A 25,537-nucleotide genomic window follows, 5' to 3' on the forward strand; every position below is an offset into this window, starting at 1 on the left:
AGAGCTTTAGAGAAACAGGTGAGCAGAGTGATCTGAAGTGCATCCCCCCAAAGGCTTTGGCTGGAGTGGCACTTGGGGGATTAAAGAGCCCACTTGCCAAGGTATAGGAGCATTAGGTCTGACTGGGCCAGTAGACGAGTGAGTTTTCATTCCCATCTAGGTGGAGGGGGACTGGTGGAGTAAAGTTTGCAATCCTATGTAAGTACTGCCATACCTAAAGTTGGTGGATTAAAGAGCACCAGGCTTTTGGCAGGGAAGCGTGTAAGTAATGGAGGGAATGTTTTGGCACTAGGGGTAAACCGGGTGAGCTGCAACCAGGAGGAGACCCTGGTAATCTTTTCAGCTTGCTGGATCAGAGTGCTCTGCGAGAGTAATCATAGTCATGCAAGGGCAGTGACATGCAAGAGACAATACTCTTCCAGATGCCGCCATATATTAAAATAATGAAGGACCTCATCTAATTTGTCTTGCTTCAGATGTTGAGACAAGATGCTGTCTTGTCTGCTTTCTGATCAGTTTTCCAGCCTCTTGCGTAATTTTCAAAAGGGTCACTTCTAAATTGATACCTTCACTCTAGAAGAACAAAATCTATTCCTGCTTCAAAGTCAGAAGGTTGATGTTTACTGGAAGCCACTTATAAGCATTCCAAGTGGACACCTGACACTTTCATCTGACCTCCTCAGCCTCACCTCTTGACCCAATAAAATCTGCATACTCTGAGCTTCAGTCTTAAACAAGAACAGCCTCTGTCACTAACTGTACAGGTTCGAACCTGGTCTGCTTATGTAGGCATGTGTCTTGCTACATCTGATAACCACCACCAAATGTATGATTATACCACATCGGGTAACTAGATCTTGAAAAACAAAAAACGGGATATTACACAAACAGAAGGAGGACTACATTTTTTTGTCAGGGTTACAGAATAGCTTAATTGACAGTGCTCACTAACAGAAAACACAGATGGACAGACAGGCAATAAAGGCAATTACGGCAAGATTTCAACGCTGACTGTCGTCTGCTATATCTACATTGCTCTCTGTAGGGGCTGCTCATTAATTATGCGTTGGAAGACACATACAAATGTGTCTTCCTCAGAAATGAGTCGACCATCTGTAAAAAACAGGACATGGGCTAAATTTACTGAAATTTGCTGGGACAGATATTGAAAAACTTGAACTCTGAGGGCAAATCCAGGATGCTGGTCACCCTGATTTTACAAGACTTTGATACTTAATGTCTTAGAAAAGTAAATTTTTCTTTGAGCTTATTGAACTATGTTCTTCAGAATGCTTTATCTGCCCTCACTTCTATTCTTTTAAAACGTGAGCTCACCATAGTTAACAAAGTAATATGCAACATGCACCTTAGCTCCTTTGCTGCCAGGCCTTTTCCCCCTCCTGTGCCGAGCCTTTTTTTGGCTATTTGGGGCAGTTCACGCTTAGGCCCTCATAACATTTTGTTCACATAAGCTACCCACGCCAAATTTGCGTCCTTTTTTTCCAACATCCTAGGGATTCTAGAGGTGCCCAGACTTTGTGGGTTCCCCTGAAGGAGACCAAGAAATTAGCCAAAATACAGTGGATTCTTTTTTTTTTTTTTTTAATGGGAAAAAAGGGCTGCAGAAGGCAGCTTGTGGTTTTTTCCCTGAAAATGGCATCAACAAAGGGTTTGCGGTGGCAAGATCACCATCTTCCCAGCTTTCAGGAACAGGCAGACTTGAATTGGAAAACCCAATTTTTCAATGGAAATTTGACAATTTTACTGGGACATCCCCCATTTTTACTATTTTTCCTGCTTTCAGCCGCCTTCCAGTTAGTGACCAAAATGGGTGAGAAATCAATGCTGGATCCCAGAAAGCTAAACATTTCTGAGAAGTAGACAACATTCTGAATTTAGCAAGGGGTCATTTGTGTACATCCTACATGTGTTTCCTACTGAAAATAACAGCTGAAATAAAAAAATATTGAAATTGAGTTGAAAAAAACAGCAGTTTTTCTCCACGTTTTACTCTGTAACTTTTTCCTGCGATGTCAGACTTTTGAAAGCAATATACCGTTAAGTCAGCTTGACTCTTCTGGTTACGGGGATATATAGGGCTTGTAGGTTCATCAAGAACTCTAGGTACCCAGAGCCAATAAATGAACTGCACCTTGCAATGGGTTTTTATTCTATACCGGGAATACAGCAATTCCTTTGCTGAAATATAAAAAGTGAAAAAAAGGTATCAAGAAAACCTTTGTATTTTTCAAATTGGCCACAAGATAAGGTGTTGAGAAGCAGTGGTTATTTGAACATCTCTGAATTCCGGGGTGCCCATACTAGCATGTGAATTACAGGGCATTTCTCAAATAGACGTCTTTTTTTACACACTGCCTTACATTTGGAAGGAAAAAATGTAGAGCAAGACAAGGGGCAATAACACTTGTTTTGCTATTCTGTGTTCCCCCAAGTCTCCCGAAAAAAAAATGGTACCTCACTTGTGTGGGTAGGCCTAGCGCCCACGGAAGGAAATGGCCCAAATCACAACATGGACACATCACATTTTTTCACAGAAAACAGAGGTGTTTTTTTTACAAAGTGCCTACCTGTGGATTTTGGCCTCTAGCTGAGCCGGAACCTGGGGAAACCAAGCAAACCAGCGCATTTTTGAAAACTAGACACCTTGGGGAATCGAAGATGGGGTGACTTGTAGGGCTCTGACCAGGTTCTGTTACCCAGAATCCTTTGCAAACCTCAAAATGTGACCAAAAAAAACACCTTTTCCCTCTCATTTCGGTGACAGAAAGTTCTAGAATCTGAGAGGAGCCACAAATTTCCTTCCACCCAGCGTTCCCCCAAGTCTCCCGATAAAAATGGTACCTCACTTGTGTGGGTAGGCGTAGCGCCCACAAACGGAAATGCCCCAAAACACTATCTGGACACATCAAAATTATCAAATACAAAACTACCTGTTTTTGCAGGGGGGCACCTGCGTTTTTGGTCCTGGGCTCAGCAGCCTTCTAGGGAAACCTACTAAACCCAGACATTTCTGAAAACTAGACACCCGAGGGAGTCCAGTGAGGTGTGACTTGCGTTGATCCCCCAATGTTTTCTTACCCAGAATCCTCAGCAAACCTAAAATTTAGCTAAATAATCTAATTTGTCCCACATTTCTGTGTGGGATCACCGCACTGGGACACATTTCATACCACCCAATGTTCCCCTCAGTCTCCCGGTAAAAATGATACCTCATTTGTGTAGGTGGGCCAAGTGCTTGTGAAAGGGAAGAGCCAAAAACATGTTGATATTGAGGGGGAAAAAAAGGGGTCCTAAAGGGCAGTTTGCAAAGAAAACTTTTTTAGGCTGACAAGTGCAGCAGAATTTTTATCAGTATAGATGAGACAATGCTGGGTGGTAGGAATTTTGTGGATTCCTGCAGATTCTGGAAGGTTCCATCACAAAAACGTGGGAAAAATTTGTGATTTCCAGCAAAGTTGGAGGTTTGCAGGGGATTGTGGGTACAAAAATGGTGCGGGCTGCATGTGAAACACACCACCCTGGAATCACCCAGATGTTTAGTTTTCAGATGTGTCTAGGTCTTGTGGATTTTTCTACATGGCAGAGTCCCAAAGTCCATAAAGTACAGCCCTCACCATTCCAAGTGGGACGATTTTGAGAGTAAGCCAAGTTCTCATGGCCCAAATGTAAAACTAAAACCCAAAATAATCAAATGTCTTCTTGTTTGCTGTGGGATAAGATGTTTTAGAGTGCGGGGAGAGGTGAAAGACTGTTACCCCCTTCAGTTGAGGTGGGGGCGTAACCAGCCCCATACTGGTTGGTAGCCACCACTCCAAATTTGTTTTAATTCCCTGGCATCTAGTAGACTTTCTGCCCCACCGGGGTGTGGATCAGGGGTAATTGCCCCATCTGCCCAATGGTGGGCAGAACAACTTTGGCCCCATTTATTTGGGGTGGGGGGTATGGCCACCCTCTTATTTTTGAAAAAAAAACTTACCTGGCCTCTGGTGGGCTTTCTGCCCCCCCCCCCCCCCCTTGGGGGCAGATGGGCCTTCCAAAAATAGGCCCGTCTGCCCCCAATGGGGGGCAGATATGGCCAACAGTAATGTGCCATGGGGAGTGACCCTTACCCAAGGGGCTGCCCCCCTAAAGAAAACACACGCATACACACACACCAATCCCTGGTGCCTAAGTGGTTTCTGCCCCCATGGGGGCAGATTGGCCTAAAATCAGCCGATCAGCCCCCAAGGGGGGCAGAAATGGTCTAAATACAATTTGCCCCCCAGGAGAGCGACCCTTGCCTAATGGGTTGCTCCCCTTGCGTGACATTGCCGCAAAAAAATAAAACCTGGTGCCTAGTTGTTTCTGCCCCCCTTGGGGGCAGAATGACCTAAAATCGGCCGATCTGCCCCCAAGGGGGGATGAAATGGTCTAAATACAATTTGCCCCTCCAGGGGAGCGACCCTTGCCTAAGGGGTCGCTCTCCATCTGTAAAACAACAACAACAAAAAATCCCCGGTGCCTAGTGGTTTCTGCCCCCCTTTGGGGCAGATCGGCCTAAAATAAATTTGCCCCCCAGGGGAAAGACCCTTGCGTGAAAAAACAAACTCCCTGGTGTCTAGTGGTTTCTGTCCCCCTTGGGGAAAGATTGGCCTCATAAAAATAGGCCTATCTGCCCCGCAGGGGGGCAGAAATGGCCTAAATATAATTTGCCCCATAGGGTAGTGACCCTTGCCTAAGGGGTCGCTCCCCACCTCTTAAATTTTTTTTTTTTTTAAATCAACAAAAAAACAACAATTATCCCTGGGGGCAGATCGGCCTAATAATAGTCCGATCTGCCCCCAGTGCCGGGACAGAAAAGGGCTAAAAAAAAAGGCCCCCACCCCCCTCCCCCCCCCGGGAGCGACCCTTGCCCAAGGGGTCGCTCCCTCATGCCAATTTCCTGTAAAAAATAAAAATAAAATCCCTACTGTCTAGTGGGCGTTTTAGCAGCGTATTGCTTGCAATCCGGCTGCTAAAACGCTCTTTGAGACTTCAAAGGGAATTCATTTCCTTCCCTTTGAAGCCTCTCCGGCCTCCTCCACGTGATCAGAAGAGAAATGCTTTGCATTTCTCTTCCATGAGCTTCCAGCGTGATGGGAGGAGGCCTCTGTGATAACGTCTCCAGGGGTTTGGGGGGTCGGGGGTGGAAGGGGAAGGCCTTCCCCTTCCACCCCTGCCTTGGGGGGGGGGGGGGTACCCCACAGAGGGAACACTAGCGCTCCCTCTGGGCTCTGTGCCCAAGACGTAATGGTTATGTCCTGGGCACATGAGCACTGTGCCTCAGGACGTAACCATTTCATCCTGGGCACAGAAGGGGTTAGGAAGATTAGCTCATCACAGTCAGTGAATTGGCTGTCATAATGCAGGGGCTTAGTTATAGCATGTTAAATTGTATACGTTAGTTCAAGCTTACTACAGTGCCAGCAAGTTCCTTACTGTGCACGTTTGAAGTGAATGTACGCCTAGTCATGAGGCCGCAATCCATGTCTTGATGTCTGGGGTAAACACAGTCAGCTGCCTGCATATTGGATCGGGGTACTTTTTCTTTATCAGGCAGTTCAGCCAAGCACAGCTCAGGCTGTGGTGCCACGCACATGTGGCACATTGATGGGGCATGCATGGGCCATGGCCTTCATAAATAGACTTGGTTGTGTGGACCTGCATAATAGGAATGGCAGCATTTTGCATTTAAAAGTGCATGGTTATCACCCAAGTTCTTAAAATACAGAGAGAAACCACAAGCCTCAAGCATCATTGTACGTACTCCTGGTATTGTCAACCTATTTGTTTAAGGTTTAATAACTTTGATTACATAGACCCTGGTAAAGAAATACAGATTTGTTAGTAAGTGAAATGAGTTTGTTCCAATACTGTGATTAATTTTCTTTTTGTTCAATTTGTTATAGGGTATGTGCCTTACAAAGGGGATTGGGTCCAAGCAGAATATTTTATAAACCCTACAAACTGGAGCAGTGAGGCATGCTCAGTGAAACCACTGAGGTACAAGAAAGTTGACAAGGTATCTTTTATCACTTATGCTTGACAAGCGCCACACACTCTTAAAAGTTAATGAAGACATTCCTACTTGGTCCCATTGCAGTAGTCTCCAACCTTTTCTATTGTGAGTGTTAATTGAGTATTAGCATGAGCTACTCAGGCCAAGCACATCCCTGCAGGAGGATAATTTCCATCCAGCTAGATACATTGGTTTAAACACAATTTATTGAAACACAAAGCTGAATTTGGGTTGACACTGTACTTTAAAACCTTTCAATTAATGATAACGTAATGGAAATAATGTTTCTGATGCAGGAGTGTATTTTTAGAGCTGAAACTAGATATTTGTAAGATTTTTCACACAGTTGGTCAACTCAAGTTTCAAGCGGATCTAATAAAAATAATTCAAGACTTGGTATCCCCAAAGTGCCATTGTGAATGACCTTTTCTATGCAAGCTAGCAAATGACCATGATGCAAGCAAGGAAAAGGAGCCCCTCTTCCCCCTGGTAGAAAGCAGTCACGTGCAGTGTCCCTCATGTCACAGGTCCCAGTGTCACTGCACTTGCTGCATTATTGATAACTATTTCCTTAGTAAGAGCAACGGACCGTCCTGACACACTCTTCCAAAGGGATCCCTTCAATCATAGGTCTACAGAGCACATTGTTAGGTATAAAATCTTACTAAGCTTGTACAGACAAGAAAGCCTAGCTGCAAAGCCTTATAACTGGTGCAGGTAGATCTAATCGATTCTGCAAATTTGTCAACCACAAGGAGGTCTTTGGTTTAGTTAGTTATAGGGGCTGCATTTCACCTTCAGCAACACATTAACTTCCTGGTCTGTCTTAAAAGTGAATTGAAGGAATACTGTGGGGGAGACTGCCATGTGTCAGTGACTGCATGGTCTGTGACTATAAGTCTGAACATGTATATGAATGGGAAATGTGTGTACCGGTGTGCGAGAGCCAGTGCCTATACTCATATGTGACACAGTTGCATTAAGAAAAGTTTTATTTTATATTTAATGGGAGGAATTTAAAGTTAGATGTCTTTATTTTCATTTTCTCCCGTTTAAAGGTTGCAGATTTGAAAAATTACATCTTGCTCCCAGTGGCTGGTAGGTGCCCTCCCGTTAACATAAAATTAAACACTTTCCCATATTATTTTTTTTATTTTTTTAAAATTAGCTCAGTGAAGATGCGGAGGCAAATGCTGGTGAAAGAATCGACCCTCCACAATCCAAGTTCCAACCTGAGTCACAAAGAGGAATTTTAGGAGCTATAAACCTTGCAGAGCCACGGTCCTGGGTGCTACTTTAACTTGAAACAGGAATGACATCCTTGCCAGTGAATCTGCAACACCACAAGTTACTCAGAGGGTGCGGGCGAGCTACTAGTAGCTCGCGATTATGGGTGGAAGACACCAGTCTACAGTATGTGCTTTGATGCACTGGAATTATAAATTGACTGGTCTGGTGAAGATTTGGGACATTGCAGGTTGTTTGTTTCCTCTCTTTTCTTGTTTTCATTGGTGTCTTTTTGTAATTCGAACTTATCCCTTAATTGTGTTTCTGGTATTTTCGGTCTGTGGAGGAAAATTCCACAAATACTGTAAAACCCGTAATAATGGTTTGTAATTTGACTGTACTTTGTACTTAGTTGATGCTGTACTGTTTTCTGGCACAATGTAAACTATATAGCTATGGTGGAAGACATACTAACTTCCTTTCATTAACCCCTTCGCTGCCAGGCCTTTTCCCCCTCCGGTACCAACCCTTTTTTTGGTAATTTGGGGCAGTTCGTGCTTAGGCCCTCATACCTTTTTGTCCACATAAACTACCCACGCCAAATTTGCACCATATTTTTCCAACATCTCCCAGAGATTGTGGGTTCCCCTGGAGGAGACCTAGAAATTATCAAAAATACAGCTAAAATGTTGTTTAAAAAAACAAAATGGGGGCTAAAAAGGGCTGCAGAAGAAAGCTTGTGTTCTTTTTCCCCTGAAAATCGCATCAACAAAGGGTTTGCGGTGCTAAAATCACCATCTTCCCAGCTTTTAGGAACAGCCAGACTAATAGTAAAACTACTTTTTTCAACATAATTTTGGCATTTTATTGGGACATTGTTTTGCTTTCACGAATGACCGAGCTGACAAAAATCTCTGGAATGCACTTCTTAGTTTAAAGAAGACATTTATTATTACTTCACCACGGGGTTCCTAAAAAATGAAGGAGATTAGTAGATTGAAGGCACACGTTTAAAAATGGTCCCAGCAATGAAAGGAAAATATATCAAAGTGATTCTCAATTGCAATGTACACAGCAAATATATGTGATTATATTATAGCATTATTGCAAAGCAAAGAATAAAGTAAAAATTCATCACCGTAGGGCCTGCCAAGCTCCTTCATCTTTCTCATGCCAGCAAGAAGATGACCCCATTCAACTGCGAGAAAGAGATATCCACCCTCACGGGACAGGTGTCTGTCAGGATTAGACGTTGAATGCCTGACACAGAGGTCATGGAAATTCCCTCGCTACTGAGCAGGGCCACCTCTTTTATAGTTTAAACAACCATGGAAAGAGCCTTCTGAAAGGCCCTCCCCTCGCAGATGGAAATATTCAAACATGCTGGCTACTGTAGGTCAGAGTTGGAGGAAAAACATTGAAAATTGGCCAACCTTTCAAGGCTCTCCTTCCAAGGCCAAACTGTTCCCTGCACTGAAGAAAACAAAAAATATGTACTTTCTTACCATGCTATTATGTTCGGTAAGAGAAAATATGAGGAAACAAGCTTAGTTTACCATGTGGAAAAACACAGCTCAACTGCAATGTCTAATGCCACGATAAAGCCAATAGGCAGCTAAATTGAATAGAAAATGTAATCTGCAACTGGTGAACACTGAACAACTAATATGCACTGTGGTGCAACACAAAGTCAGTGGTCAGACATACCCCATTTTGTACTATTTTTATGCTTTCAGTCTCCTTCCAGTTAGTGATAGAAATGGGTGTGAAACCAATGCTTGATCCCGGACAGCTAAACGTTTCTGAAAAGTAGACAAATTCTGAACTCAGCAAGGAGTCATCAATGATGTGCAATTTAATAAAATACCTACTTGTCCATGGGACAGGTTGCTTCCTAAATCCACTTGTCCTGTAAAAAAAAAATCTACTTGCCCCTTTGGTGTCACGTAGTACGGTGACAAATTATGGCAGCAATCCCATTATGGAAGAGCTCTGATCATAGTCTCTCTGATTACGCCAGGGCTACTACTATAGTAGGGCTTGAATACTTGCAATTTCAATCCCTACTTTAGCAATTTCCTTATTCTGCTACCTTTGCGCAGATCTACATACTGGGGCTGGAGAATGCAGTAAGCAATAGTTCCAGGGCTGGAATACCTTTAAGTCTGCAAACCTAAGAACTTGCATGTTTTAAGAAATTTTCAGCAGCTCTTCTTTATTCTTATTCTATAATGAGAAATGGTGGAGATGCAGGTATAACGCAATAAAGTTTGTGTTGCTTAAATAAACTCTAGGCCTCGTTCCTTACAGGATAGCAGAAATAGCCTGGAGGCTAGCATGAGTTTTTGAGATAAGAAAAGTGTAATCTGCAAATGATAGTGTATACATTTTAATAGAATCAATTTTAGGTGTGTCATTGTTTGGGAAATTGAGGGGGAAACATCCTTTTTTACGACTTCTTTTTTACGAAAGTCGTGGTTAATGAAAGCGCAACAACGCTTTTTTTTTTAACCACGACTCCGTTATTTTGTGCCTAAACTACGTATGTTCTGAATAATGAACTTGCATGGTTAAGGTACAAAGAAGGGAGTTGGCGAAGGAGGACGACGCAGGTGACAAGGGGTCGACTAAGGTAAGTGGTGGGTTTAGGTTTTGGGGAGGGGGTGTGGGGGTGGGGTGTTTTAGGTTTTGGGGTGGGGTTGGGGGTTGGGGCGTTTTTGGGGAGGGGGTGGGGGTTAGAGGGTTTTAGGTTTTGGGGTGGGGTTGGGGGGTGGGGCGTTTTTGGTTTTGGGTGGGGGGTTAGGGGGTTTTGGGGTGGGGTTGAGGGGGTGGGGTGTTTTTGGTTTTGGGGTGGGGGTTAGGGCGTTTTAGGTTTTGGGGTGGGGGTGGGGCGTTTTTTGGTTTTGGGGAGGGGGTGGGGGTTAGGGGGTTTTAGGTTTTGTGATGGGGTTTGGGGGGTGGGGTGTTTTTGGTTTTGGGGAGGGGGGTCAGGGGGTTTTAGGTTTTGGGGTGGGGTTGGGGGGGTGGGGCGTTTTTTGGTTTTGGGGAGGTGGTGGGGGTTAGGGGTTTTAGGTTTTGGGGTGAGGTTGGGGGGGTGGGGCGTTTTTGGTTTTGGGGTGGGGGTTAGGGGGTTTTAGGTTTTGGGGTGGGGTGGGGGGGTGGGGTGTTTTTGGTTTGGGGTGGGGGGTTAGGGGGTTTTAGGTTTTGGGGTGGGGTTGGGGGGGGTGGGGTGAGGGAGGTAAGGTGAATGGTGCCTATTAGTAATGTTTTTATCAGGAATGCCTTTACAACAAAATATCGTTGTTAAGGCATTCGTGGTAAAATCATTCGTAGTAAGAACGAGGTCGGTGTTCTGACCTCGTTGTTAAGACAGTAGTTGTTTTTAAAGTCGGTGTTCCGTCGTACAATCAAATTGAGGGCCTCGACCAGGCCATTAATGAATGGAAAAAAGTGTTGGAGGTTAAATGAGTCAGATTACTCCTCATTCTTTCTGTATTTTGACTCCTGCATGGTTGTTTGAAGTTTGCATAAAGTCTTTTAAGAATATCTAGGATATTTGCTGGTACTCTCTTGCTGCCCAGAACCTCCTACTTTTTTCTACGCGGAACTGTGTCAAAACCTGATTAAGTCTACGAAGGCAATGTAGAGGTGTCCTTTTCCTAGCACTACAGTTTTCCACTATATTATACTGAACCTCAGTATTTGATCATGTGTACTAGTTTTTGGCCTGAAGCCTGCTTGGAGATCCGAAAGGATATGATTCAAAAGAGCCCAGTCTGTCAATTTCCCTAAAATCTGCCAGTAAAAGATCTTTTGGAGCCCATCTAATAAACTGATAGGTCTGTAGTTACCTGGATCATTCAGCCACCCCTTCCTATATATTGGGATGATCTCTGCACTCTGCTATGATTCTAGTATGGGGCCTCCTTTTAAGATTGCCCTTGAAAGATTAAGATAAGGGGCCCAGATATCGGGCTCAGATGCATACAAATTGGCAGGAATACAAATTGGCAGGAAGCCTTTTTGGAGATGATTAACTTTAGGGCACTGAAGGAATGTGAGCTTGCAATCTCAAGGGGTTCAGATTGCCTCGGATAGTTGATTGTACCCTCACTGTCTGTCCCACTTCTCCCATTTTCTACAGCAGAGTCAGAATATAACTTCTCAAAATACTCAATCTACCTATGTGGTTGAACATTGAAGACTACTGGAGAAGCTGTAAAATAACTTCTGTGAGCAATGATTCCTCAAAAAGCCCTTGAATCTCCCATTTAACTGACCGTTCCAGGTTTAGCCATACCTCATTCTCCCACCTAAGTCTGGGCTCCTGTTACTTTATTTTTTTTGCGTGCCTGGGGAATACTACCCTCGTCTTGATGGATTTCAGGAGAGAGGATTTGGCTAATTAGCACTGTGCGTTCTACCATGGGTGCGCATTAATAATATTATTATTTGGTTTTTTTCTTGGGTTCTCTTGAGAGCAAGTCCCTCAGGCTTTCAAACAATTCCTCATGGGCTGTTACTATAAAACTGGGGGCATCACTTAGATATAGAGCGTGGTTAATTTGTTCCATCATGCCACGTGACATTAATTAAATCTGTCTCATGAGATCAGGGTGAGCTTCAGCGGACTCCCATTTTAGTTTTTTTTTTATTGTTTGAGAGGAGGGAGTTTCCCAGGAGGCTAGGTTTAATTACCCCTTTCCCAGAAACGATTAGCTCTGCCAGATCTAATTAAAGAGCATTATGATCACTGTCCCCTCTCTTTTTATCACAATCTTATCCTTCATAAATGAACAACACTACTCCTTTAGTTCAGACCTGATCAGACGGAGATCTCCCATCTCAGGCTGCTAACCCTGACCCCAGTGTGATGTGCAACAGTTGGTAAGCTGAGGTTGATCATCTCTTTATTTGGGGAATGCCAAGTTTAAGTATTTGCTAAATGGCATCTTCCTCATCAGTTAATAATGTTTTTTAATCCCTTTATGTATACATCAACAGTGGTTATGATAATATGAAAAAGAAATAATGTTTATCACTCCTTTTTTAGACACATTTTCATTGTTCACTTTATTTGTTTTGGCAATCGCTCGTGGTACATTTGCTGAATGTTGAATATTTGTGAAGAGCATATTGACAGGTACATCTTTTGTAACACAGGTTTTGCAAGTACTTGTACGTGTAAGTTCTGTGGGTAAAGGCTTTAGAAATGTTGTGGACTTTAGCACTCCATCAACATCTTCCCAACCAAATTCACACAGATTTTTCTCTACATATGCATATTCCAAAACATTTACACATCTTCCGATGTGTACATGCACAGAATAGGACATCAGTGGAAGGTCACTTAGCAGAGCTGACCTCTTGAACTCAGTGTACCAAAGATCGTCAAATATGTGACAGTCAGAACTCATTTTCCACACACTCACCAGGTATTTTTATAAGTCTTTAAAGTCACATTCTACTTCTGTCCCATCAAATACATTTAGATACTTCACAGGTTCAGCAGTTAAAGCTCCAAGCTTTCTTCCAGTTTTGCTCATAGTGTCGTCACCCATAAGAATATGTTCCTTGATAATAACACTGGTCACCTCTGGATCAAATTTCTTGTACAGAATATGGAGCGGGATTAAGTGTCTTTTGTCGCCTGTTCTATAACATATCCACAACTGTGACAATCCTTGACTTATGAACATTGCAACAAGTTTAAGTAGCACAATAATAATATCTGTGTCATGACACACAGTGACTCGTTTGGAACCATTTCGAACAGCCCACTAAACATGTGGCACAACACGAAGGTCAGCTTCCTCCAATTTGCTGTTACGTTTTTTAACAATATGGCTCGTACCTTTTTAATATATCTCTGCAGGCACCAACTCGTCATTGACAATTATTCCACTTGCAGTATTTGGAAATTCAGTGTTCACTGAAGCATCAGCAATGTTTTGGCGAGTTAACATCTCCAAGTTAATCTTGTTCGATGTTGATGACCAGAATTTATAAGATTGCACAGGTATACGTGTCAAATTTTTAATGCAGGCAAGATCAGTTGTTCCACTTCTAGACATTCGTCTGATTCTCTCACATTTTTTGCACACTGCTTTCTAGATTAACCAATAGGAATTCAAGATAAATGTCAAAGACAATGTGCAGTTCTAGTAAGGTGCACACTGATTTAGATATCTGTAGAAGAGTCTGAAGGACCTCTCCGAAGTTTTGCATGGATGAAATCTTAACCATTCGCAGTTATGACATATAGTCCACAGCAACAGCAGTTTTCAGGGAGGACACCCTTTTTAATTTAAATTCTTTAGGTGAAAGTATTTTTTGGCTCTTATATGAGTTTGTGCTTCACTGGTTTTGTTGCAGCATCTCCATCAAATAATGCGGTTGTTGGAAGAAGATCATGCAACAGAATTCACCCCTTTCTTTTGCTACATCCATCTCTCTATTATTTGGATACGTTTTTTTTTTTGTAAACCGTTTTGTAGGGGCTGGTTGGGCAAAACCCTTACTATGGAAATTAAAGCCGGGAGGTTTAGCTTTAGTGATTGTCAAACAGCTTTTTCTCTTTCAATACAAATCTCTACTGCTTCATTTCTGTGTATAGTTTTGATCCATGTTCCAAGACATCTAGTAGACATGTCTTTATATTGTTATCCACACAGTTGTGTAGCTCAGTCGTTTCAAATGAGTTTTTTGCTGCTGCATGAAATGAAGAAGGCTATGAAAATGTTTATTAAAATGTTCCCCCCTCTTTCCCACAGGTTCGTGGTGAAGAACAGTTTCTCTGAGTGGCCATTAATTTTGAATTTGTCATCTCTCTGAAAACATTGCAAATAGAAAGGACTTCATCGTAAACTAGCTACCATTGAGCAACATATTCACTTTTACGTTTCTGACCAACAATTCTCTTGGAGCTTTTCTGTGATCTCTGGATCATCTGTTCCAGTGTCATATCTGGAGCCACAGCATTGAACCTTCCCTCTGTCTTTCACCACAAAATGTCTTTGGGTGAATTTTCTGTAGCGGTATGGGTTTTCCACTCTAGCTTCCTCACTCTTTCCAAATACCAGGCTCTATATATCAGATAGTTTATGCAATCAATTTCGCGAAACACAGTAATCGGTGACTACACAGTCTTCATGTGCAGCTCCCAGTAACCTTCCTGATCAGCATGTACCAAGTTTTTCACTAGAGCTATCATGTCACAAAAACAGTTCCTCAATACTTGCAAAGTTCTGATTTTTCTTGACATTTCTGTCAAACTTTGCAAACTTGGTTTTCTGCTTTTTGAGCTGAGTGTATTAAACATTGCCTAGCTTTGCATTATGCTTTTTGATTGAAGTGCCCCCTGTGCTTTGTTCACTTCTGAGATACGATATGCAAAACCTAATTTGTCATTCTTGTTGCAGAAAGCATTCCAGCGCAATATTTCCATAGCCTCAGATATGATGAGCATAGCTTGTAACAAACAAACATGATAAGTCCAGGCAACCAGACGTTGGTTTACAGGGTTAAAAACTAGATCACCCAATGTTCTCATTTTTAAGGTAGCTTGGTCGAGCAGTTAGGACAATCTTGGAGAAGTGCAAAGCATTGTCGTCAGTGGGCACATGTTGCAAGGTTGACAAGTTCAGATGTCTCACGTTTCTGGCGGGAGCAGCAGATGAAGGTCTCTGGAGCTAGAACCGGGATACTGCGGGGACCACTTGGAAAAGAGCTGCACAGGTAAGTTTAAGGATGGTTCCTTGAGGTCCCCTTGGAGTGTCGAGGTCGCAAGGGAGCCTTAGGGCACAGCAGGTTCTTAGGTGCAGGCACAAGGCGGCCGGGTGCAGAGCGAATTGGTGAACCAGGAGCTGTGCGCAGTGATGCCCTCAGGAGCAGGAAGGAAGTTGGTTCAAGGGTAGTTTGCAAGACAACGGGGGCACTCTGGTGGGAGGTCCGGGGTGTTTCTGAAGTCCCTTAACTGGGGCTTTCTCCTGGTCCTTTTTGCAGGCTGTTTTTCTGGATGTCTGACATTAGCTGACCAATATCCAGGGTATTGGCACGTTTTCGCCGCTGGAGGGCACAGTGCCACCAAACTTGGCACACTGACGGGGGTTGTCCTCACGATTGTCGGTGTGTAGTTTGGTCTAGCTGCAGCATCTGATGTGGAAGTTAGTGGCTGTTCACTGACATTGTTTCCTGTAATTGTTGGTTTCTTGCAGTTTTAGAGTGGTACCTTCACTCTGGAGGGAATTCTCTAGCGGTTTGCAAAGCCTGTAGGGCCTCTGGTGCTTTTGTGGAGTTGTCCAGCTGCTCCTTAATGGTGATTGTTGGGTCCTGTGTGCAGCAGGCAGGGTTTGGCACCTTTCGTTTGCTGTAGCAGGTCCACAGTTCTCGTGCTTTGGATCTTCTTGGTGCTGGTCTTTTTTTGTCCATTGAATTTGATTTTTTTTTTTTTGCCTAGGGATGCCCACTAAATACTGTATTTGGTCACTACCAGGTTCCCCCTAAAACGACCACTAAAGAGCCATGTACCTTAGGGTGGCTACACCCACTAGGTGACCACTTCCTGTGGGGAGGGGTCACTTCCCTATACCTGATTGGCTATTTTCCTTCCATCCAAGATAGGGGAAAATTAAATGGAGTGTCCACCTTGCAAGCAACACCTTAGGGGTGGTGCATGCCAGGAAGGGCCACTTCTCCTACCCTTTGTGCAATTTCCCACCGTTGCTCCTGCCAAACGTAGGGGTTTGCAACAGGGGCAGCAGGCCTGCGGGGTGAGTTTTAAAGACTGTAAGCCCTTTGAAGCTTGCTTCCAGTGCAGTGCACATTCCTGAGGGAGGAAGGGGTGTTAGTACCTCCACCCAGGAAGGGCTTTGTTCTTCAAACCAGAGAGAAGTTCCTCTCACCTCAAGGTTTTAGATTGAATGCCTGGCAGTGGAAGGTAGGATAGAACCAGTTAGCAACCATGCCAGGGTAATTAGCTTTTGGAGGGGGGCACCTCTACAGTGACCCGTGGGTACATTTGGTAATAAATCCATTACTGACACCAATTTGGATTTATCATTCGGAGTTGTTTGATACCAAACAACCAAGCACTCAGAGTGGCCATCATGTAGCTGTGTAACTCGTGGTGACCAGTGCCCAGCACGTGTTTTAAAATGGCTGCTCTGTCTACTCACCATACCCAAGGTTTAGCAAGGACACAGTGGGGGCATAGTGTTCATGCATCTATGCCCTCACATACAGTATGGTGCAACCTACCTTAGGGCTGGAATGCCTGCCAGAGGGGTGAGTTACCCATATTGTATGAAGAATGTAGTGGACCCGACATACAAGCAGTGTGCCATGTCGAGTTTGCAATTTAGGTTTGCATCAGGGCACTTGAATGCATGGCCTTAGAGGGCCGCATAATCAGTTCTGCTGCCCTTGGGGGCCTACCACCTGCCCTGGGCACCTAAGTGCCATTTACTAAGGACTTATGGTGGCACCTTTGTGCCAATGCATCCCAACAGTTTTAGGGAAAGATCTCTGACCCAGTGAACCTGGCTAGCAAGGCCCTGGGCACCACAATTTCTAGACTACATCATATTTCAGGCAAAAAGTGGGAGATGACCAAGTCAAAAAGAGGCCTTTTTCTCACAAGCTCTCTACTTTTGCACTTGTCATAGACTGTGTTGGGCAGTCATCATATGTAGCAGAGTTTTTTTTTTTGTTGCTGTGTTGTACTTCATAAAACATGATTTGGAAAAGGCAATACGTTTCCACAGCATAAGCCGTTCGGTTCATGGGATTGTCTTCCACTTCTTTGCCTATATATTCAAAGCCATCATCAATGATGTTGGCTTCTGTTCCGAACTCAAGAACTTTAGCTTGTAACAGTTTTGCTTTGCCGATATTAAACAATGATGTAAAAAATGTTAAAACAACATCTGACATTCTTGTTGACTCCCATGATTTGCGGAGCTCTTGGGCATCACAAAATTTGTCATTAATTCCAAAATCTAAATCTTTCAGGTGGTTCTTAAAATGGTTCCTGCTGATTTTAATGCATCCTGTGATCCTATTTGGTCAGCAAAAACTTCAGGAGTTAAATCAGCTGAGAACACCATAAGTGGCTCATTCTTTTTGTTAGACTTACAAAAAATGAATACTGTTATTGTACATTCTCACCAGAAAAATCTTAATTTCACTATTATGGATCAATAAAATTTCATCAATGTTGACCATTATTTCTCTGAACTCACTGAGTGTGAACCCGAAGCCAGCACTGAAGAGTGGCTTTAAAACTTAATTTGCTGTTTCAAGGAGTGCCACCTTAACTGAAGGCTGATGATTACGTTGCTGCTGGGAGCTCATTGTACATTCATATTTCCAAATGTATGCACACATTTAGTTTGGGCATTCACACCTGCTGCAGATACTTTCACCTCGCTGTTTAGATCAGCTACTCGGCTGGAAAGTTAATCTTGGAAAAAACTAGCTGTAGATAAACACGTTTGCCCTTTGAGACTCACGTACTTTGTTCTTTCGTCAATCGCTTTGGCCCGTGTTTTAGCTAAACAACAGATAACACATTGAAGATCCTCTGCTTTCTGATCAGTTGGAGGTGGATGGGGATAGCCATTGATCTTCTAAGTGGATGGGCATTGGATTTGGTTGCTGTCGCTTTCTCAGAAGACTCAGATTTTTGTTTTGATTCACTGGTTTCTGCTATTTTTTTTAATACATTTTTTCCAGGTTTTTTCTATTGTATTCGGCTTGCATCACTTGATATTTGATCCTCTTCATTCATCAAGTTCAATATCTTGTGAACGTCCATTGCCCTATTTCTGTAGCATCTCAAACTCTCTTTTGTCCAGCCGCAGTTTGTTAGCTTTTCTTTGGGTTTAGTTTGGTATGTGACACATTTTTCTTTGTTGAAGGAGTCCTCAGATTTTGTAGTCAGCAAACTTTGTCAGGAGGTAAAGATCCTCTGATACCACCTGCGTCACTCATGTTTACAACTTTAAATAAACAGACAACCTGAAACAAAAACAATATTAAAATAAATTACCAATATGATGGCTAAAGCACATCATTATAGAGCCGCCATTTTGAAAAATGGCAGAAGGGTTGCTCTGAGGAGTTATTTTCTGTCTCTATAAGACTACCTGACCCCCAAAGCCTATGTTTTGACACCAAAATGAAGTATATAGGTCTCATGTTCCTGAAATATTACATCATCACTGCAGCACATCTGCCATATTTAAGTGTCATCCAGAAAAAATCAGCCTGGATTAGCAATGTCTACCCAAGCTCAATTACTTCTCTAATGATACAAAAGCACAAATGAAAAATTAAATTCTTTGGGCAACAACTAAATCTAAAGCAAGGGTCGACACACCAGGATTCCTGGAGCACACATATTTCACGCTTCGCAGTGCAAGAGGCCCATTGTAGATGATCCAGTTTGGATTTGAGACCTGCTGTGTTCCAAGAAAGAACACTTCAGAGATAATTTCTAGAGCTACCCAAAGGTGGGTTGTGGGAGACCTGTTGATTGATGGTTTACACCAATTGTTCCATGGGCTGAACCGAGAAAACTGGCTTTGCTGGGGCTGGTAAAATCTAGGAGGTTCAGAGTGATGTCAGTCATTTTCCTTGAGCGGAGAATATGGAGGTCCCTCATTGGTGATAGCTTCGGCTGGGTTGTGCAGTGTGCAACTTCTGCCCCTGCAATTATTTATTCAACAATTATATCTAATGTGAGAGTCCATAGAGAACAAGCACAGGCAAAGCCAATTAGGTCTCACTTTTGTAAGAGCAATTGGCTTTGCAAATGTGTTTTAGCCATGTTGTGCACCAGTGTGGCTGCTATTCAGCATGGCTAAATGTTAGTGGGTAGAGGAGAGTGGAGTAGTTTATCAAAGAAAGGAGTGGCATAGAGTGTTGTGTATTGAAGTGGCATAGAGTGGAGTTGTGCACCGTGACGTGGAGTGGACTGATGAGTGCATTGGTCTAGAGTGTTGCAGATTATAGTGGCGTAGAGGACAGTGGCATAGAATGCAGCAGCATTCAATTCAGTGGCATGCAGTGCGGAGTGGTGAAATGCAGTGTGTTGCATAGCAGAGTGCAGTAACATAGAATACAGTGGCATAGAGTGCAGTGGTGCAGAGTAGTGTAGAGATGCATAGAGTACAGTGAAGTAGAGTGGTGCAGTGTAATGTATAGTACCATAGAGTATGGTGGTGTAGAATATAGTGCAGTGGCGTAGAGTGAAGTGATGTAGAGTGCACTTGCACAGAATACAGTAGTGCAGAGTAGATTGGCATAGCTTTCAGTGACTTAAAGTGCAATGTTGCAGAGTAGAGTGCATTGGCATAGAGTGCAGTGGCGTACAGTAGAGTGGTGTTGATTATAGTGGCCTAGCGTGCAGTAGTGTAGAATAGAGTGCAGTGGCAAAGAGTGGTGCAGAGTAGAGTGCAGTGATAGAATAGAGTGGACTGGTGTAGAGTGACATGGCATTGTGTTCCAGAGTATAGTGGTGTACAGTGTAGTAGCATTGAGGACCCTGCAGCATAGATTTCAGCAGCGTACAATGCAGTGTTGTAGAATGAGGTCACGTCAATTAGAGTGGTGCATTTCAGAGTGTAATGGCGTACAGTAGATTGGCAGAGAGTGCATTGGTCTAGTGGTGCAGAGTGCAGTGACATAGAGTGGAACGTGGCAGAGTGCAGCGGCGTGGGCTGGCATAAAGAGCTGTAGCATAGAGTGCAGTGTTGCAGAGTGCAGTTGAGTGGCATAGAGTGCACGGGTATAGAGTTGATTATTTCAGCGTACAATGTAGTGTTGCAGAATAGAGTGCAGTGGCATAGAGTAGAGTGGCGTAATGTGTAATGGCGTAGAGTAAAGTGGTGTAGAGAGCAGTGTCATAGAGTGCAGAGCTGATTAAACTGGCGTCTAGTGCAGGAGTGTAGAGTTGAGTGTTACAGAATAGGGTACCGTGATGTATGGTGTATTAGCATAGAGTGCTGGGGAGTAGAGTGCAGTGTTGCAGAGTGGCGTAGAGTGGATTTGTTAAGAGTAAACTGGAGTGGCCTAAACTGGATTAGGGAAGAGTGCTGTTGGCAAAGAGTGCAATGGCGTAGATGGCAGTAGATGAGCATTTCTTCTTTGATGTTCAATTTAAAAGTTTAATTCTGTGCAAAAACCTGTGGCCTTAGAGCATTCTGAAGCGGCAGGCGGATAATAAAATTACACAGAAAATCGGGCCCTAATGTGCATTTTTCCCTTTTCTAACTTGTAGCTGAGATTGAATTGCCAAATGTGGAATTCCTCAATTTTCTATTTCTGGCACTCTGACAGACACCCACACACATACACACACACTACACAAAGCAAGTAAAATAGGTCATACAGCTCTATTGTCATTTAAAACGTCTTAACTGTACAAATTAAACACTCATACCGGTTTGGACGATCTGAGCAAAGATGTACTCCTCACAATGTCGGAGACAAAGTTGTTCTCTATTTACAGCAAAACATAAAGTTGGCCATTCCACGTGAATCTTTCTCTTGCTTCTTCACTTAGGTGAGACTGACACAGAGATTTTGCCCGTAAAGTAGGGCCCCATCGTTTTGTGAAGAGTGCAGACAACTGCACTTGCTCGGTTATTAGAGTATGCAGTGCAGTTTGAGAGAAGATTGACTGAAATATCCACGGCCCTCAGCCGTAACCAACGAATTAGTGCTGATATGGTTTGCTCATGATGTCGTTTTATTACTCAAAAAGTCCCTTTGATGATAAAAGCCGCACAACTGCCGAAACTGATAAGCGTTGGTCATTAATAGTGAAGTGCAAATGGAAAAAGGCAGATACATTATTGTAATTCTCATTTTTGATTGTACTAACGACACTGAGTTTAAATATCAAATGGCAGTAATATATTTTCTTCTATATATAATGTGATTTCAGTCATCACCGATTATTTATTGGAATTCAAAGGTAATATTTTATACCTGCATCAAACTCAAAAATCCATTGGAACACTTTGCGTAGATATGTCTTTGCTCCTAAGTTAAACTAAAATCGCAAGTGGCACCGCACTTTGGGAAGCATTGCCTATGTCGTTCACACAATGTATTTAAAATGGTATGTTGCAAACTAGAAATTCCGTGATATTTCCGTGATAATTCCGTGATATTTGCAGACCATTTTGGTGGTCGTAGAGTTGCATGTGAATTCGTAACTGCACTCAGTCTTTTTTTTTTTTTTGTACCTTAGGTTAAAATTTCAACTGTCTACGGGAGAACTGGAGTCATAGACGAATGTATATTTTTTACTCTTGATTCAGTGAGACTTCCTCAAGGTTACTCGCCTAAAAGAGAGAACACAGTCAGTGTTGTGGTAGTGGAGAGTAATCAGTCTTGCTACACCTGGAGAGCCTTATGCATAGCTCCTGTTGACAGGAATGGGTAAGTGGATTTGATTCAGGCCTCGATCTGCACTTCGTGACTAGAGCCTTTTTAACACAAAAATGCATTATTGTTGGCTCATGTGTACTGATGTGACAACATTACATTATTGATTGTTACATATATGCTTGGATAAACATTCAAATGTGAACATTGAGTACTTGTCACTGATAACTAAATATGGTTTGTGTTTCCTTTACAGCCTTATTACTAACATTTTAATTAAGATTTGTTGCAAGTATAAGTATTTGTTGCTGCTCATCTTGAAACTGTGCAGCGACTTCAACAACCAGGTTTAATTTATTTCCATTTTCTTTTTTTTGTCATTCACACTAACTCGTGTTACGATGCTTATGTAATTTTTATATCCAGGTATCTTGGCTCGTAATTTTTCTCAGTGTCTCAGTGCGTACAATGTGAGTGTCACAGTGTGTGTTTGATGCTCTGTGTCTCTGGGGCCACATTTATCTTGTAACGTTTTTGTTATTGTTCCTTACAGTAAAAATTGCCCAGGAGGGAGGCCTGCTTCCATGAGTTGTGTGAATGATTTCCAGAAGTCTCTGTTGTTCTATAAACCTGACCTCAGCTAAGCCAGTGGTTGCTTACCAATGTAGTAACGTTACTGACCCTGGTGGTCTGCTGGTACTTATGTATTGGCATGTTTTGATCTCCATGGGCAGTGCCTCCAACATCTCATTACAATGTGTATCAACCTGGGGTGTTCTTCAGAAATTCTTGAGTGCCACCAAAGTAGTTTGTTCAGGGCTTCGTCCTTTATATTCTTTTCAGGTAATGTGTTTTTTTTTTTCTGAAGGTGTGCCCCCTCCTAGCCATTGTGCAACTCAATGGAGATGAGCCAGTGCTTAGAATCTGGTGCTGTAGGTCCCCTTTTTGTGATCAGGAGTTTCAGCTTCTTAAGTGTGCCTCCATGCCTCCTTGCAACCCAAACGAAATACAATAAGAAATTACCAGGTTCTCTAAAAAAAAATGTTCAAGAGATCCATGTGCGGATGTTGACAGAGAAGTATGAGAGGTATGGCAGCATTATCATTTGGAGGGTGTTATTTTGCTCATATTTGATGTTGGCAATGCCACGTTGTTTCTCAGTGGTTATACTGTCTCTCTGAGTTCTATGGTTAGTAGATTCTTCTCAGTAGCCTATATACATACCCCTAAGGGCCAGTTGGTCAGCTATGGTGGGTTATTGTCCAGGTTGTGGTGAATTTGGCAGATGTTGGTCTTCCTCCAGCCCACCAAGAGGCCAGAGTGTCAGCCACACTCTAGTAACATTGGTTCTCGTCCTGTGCAACTGTTTTCAAAATATAGCAACAGTTTATCTGCTCATAACAAGATGACATGTGCCATCTGAAAGTCACTCCTCTTTCCTCTCCTTCTTTCCTCAGTATGCCGGTGAAAACCTGTATTGTCAATGCAAGTAGTATTGGGTACAAAGGACAGCCTTGTGTGATTTCACAGGTCATTGTCAATGATGCGTAGAATATTTTGCCCATTTTCTCCCCAGCTGGTCTTGCATATAATAGGGCGCCCCATTGTATATTTCTTTGCTGAGGACTATGCACCTACGCACTGCAAGCATGTTTGGACAGGCAGTATATTGAAAGTATGCATGGAACCAGCTTGTTCTGAGGTTCTGTCATGCAGGGTTCTCTGCATGACAGTTGATATGCTGGCTGTTGGTTGAGGCTGTAATAAATACCTCCTACCATATATCTTCATCTGGTGTGGATTCACTTTATTACACTGGCGACGCTTGGGCGGAGAAAGGAACACAGAGGAAGGGACAGCCTCAACAACAACAAAGAAGGAAGAGCTTGGATTATTTAAGAGAAAAACTGAGATCTTACAGAGACGTGCTGGGAGAGGATCGAGCGTCTTGCAGCATGTTCTAGCGGAGAAGAGTGTGAAATTGCGGTTGTAGGGGCTTTGTGGAAAGCTGTTTGAGCATTTACTGAGGGTCAAAGTGGTCTCTGTATGCTTCACGACGTCAGAAGGTCAGTGAGCAATTGGAAAAGGACTGAAAGCTGTGGGAATTGTTGGCGGCCATCTTGAGTGTGGTGGAAGGAGAAAAACAAGCCAGATTGACTGAAGAAAATAGACTGGATGTTTGGTTGCGGCCATTTTGAGTGAGGAAAACGATCCGAGATTGCTCAAAGAGAAAGCAAGCCCAACTGCCTGAAGAAAACGGACCAAATGTTTCGTGGCGGCCATCTTAGATGAGGAAGAAGGAATTTTTTTATTTTAAATTTTTTTTTTTTTTTACAGCGCAATTGTTGGAGGACATCGAAGAAGAACATCGACGGTCTATTGGAAGTTGAAACTTAGACGGAGACTGGATAAGGATCACTATATTGGTTTGTGGTCACGGGAATATACATTTCTTTGGAAACTTTATTGCACTTGTGGAATACAAGTATTGGGCGTTGTAAAATGAATTAAACTGAAAAGGTCGTCTCTGCGGTGACAAACACACCTGAAGACCCGTGTTTGATATAGCGGCATCGTGCTGGGACATACAGTGACTAGCACACCTTTTGGACTTTAAGTACTTTTAGCAACTAGTAGGGTTTGGAATATATTGTGGGGAAGAAGTGTTTTACACCTCTTGTGAGTATGCAGAATGTTACGGCGCCGCCGTTTTTCTTGTCAGATCCAGGAGAACCGGTTATTAAGTGGAAGAAATGGAAAAAGATTTTTGAGAATTATGCCAGGGTGTGTGGTACGAATTTGAGTGGTGAAAGGAAGCAGGCACTTTTGTTACATTGTTTAGGGGGTGAAGGACAGGAGGTGTTGGAAAATCTACCTCCATTGTCGCAAGCTGATCAGAGGGGGTTGAATGAATATGAAATATGTGTAAGACAACTAGATTTACATTACTTGCCAAAGATTAGTACTATTATGGAAAGGTACCATTTTGGTTTGCGGGAGCAAGGGAAAGAGGAGAGTGTTGAAGGATATATTACGGCTTTACGGAAGTTGGCTTCAAGTTGTAAATTTGGGGCGTTGGTAGAAGAAAGGATTAGAGATCAGTTTGTGCTGAGGTGTTGCAGTGATAAAGTGAGGGAAGAACTCTGGCTAAAGGACGAGCCACCGTTGGATGAGGTTGTTAGTATTGCAAAAAGGGTAGAGCATATGTTAAAGTGTGTTGGAGAACTAAGTAAAGCACATAAAGAAGACAAGGTCAGTGTAAAAGCACAAGAAGTGGAGTGTCAAGTCATACAAAAAGATGAGAAGGAAAAAAAGTATGAGGGTGTCCGTGAGAAAGGTGTTGTAATAGAAAATAGCGCAGGAAAGACACAGGGGAATAGGAGGTTTGCAACACCTTTTCAAGGAAATTGCTACAGATGTGGAAGATTTGGACACATGGCTAATGCAAGTGAGTGTCCTGCTAATAGGATTACTTGTAATGTTTGCGGAAAAAGAGGACATTTTGGAAAAAATTGTAGGATGAGGAATAGGAGAGATTCTAGATCAGAAATAAAGGAAGTCAGTTTTCAAGTTAGTGAGAGTGAGGTGGAACATCCCTCTGAGTGGGTTTTGGTGGGGAATGTTAGAGTCAAAATGAAATTTGATTCGTGCTCTCACATCACGTTTCTCTCAAAGGATTTTTTTATGAAGAATTTTCAAGGAAGGAAGAAACTGTTCAAACCTAATATTAAACCTACGGGTTATGGTGGGTTGCCAATTAAGTTATTAGGTTATTTTGATGACTGCATTGAGTACAATGGTAGGTTCACTGATGCTAGGATTTATGTTGCTGAGAGGGGTGATAATTTGTTGAGC

The 25,537-nt window shown here is 42.8% G+C and overlaps 1 protein-coding gene across 1 annotated transcript in view; it reads left to right on the plus strand.

Annotated features, from left to right (window-relative positions):
- The window catches only part of MOV10L1 (Mov10 like RNA helicase 1), a 933,047-nt gene that overhangs the window by 67,729 nt on the left and 839,781 nt on the right, over nt 1-25,537 (plus strand). Inside the window, exons 4-5 of the mRNA XM_069227566.1 lie at nt 5,949-6,061; nt 21,546-21,736. Coding sequence (XP_069083667.1) covers nt 5,949-6,061; nt 21,546-21,736 — 304 coding nt within the window. The remainder of the gene's footprint in view (nt 1-5,948; nt 6,062-21,545; nt 21,737-25,537) is intronic.

This window comes from Pleurodeles waltl, chromosome 4_1 (genome assembly GCF_031143425.1).
Source record: "Pleurodeles waltl isolate 20211129_DDA chromosome 4_1, aPleWal1.hap1.20221129, whole genome shotgun sequence".
Classification (NCBI taxonomy): domain Eukaryota; kingdom Metazoa; phylum Chordata; class Amphibia; order Caudata; family Salamandridae; genus Pleurodeles; species Pleurodeles waltl.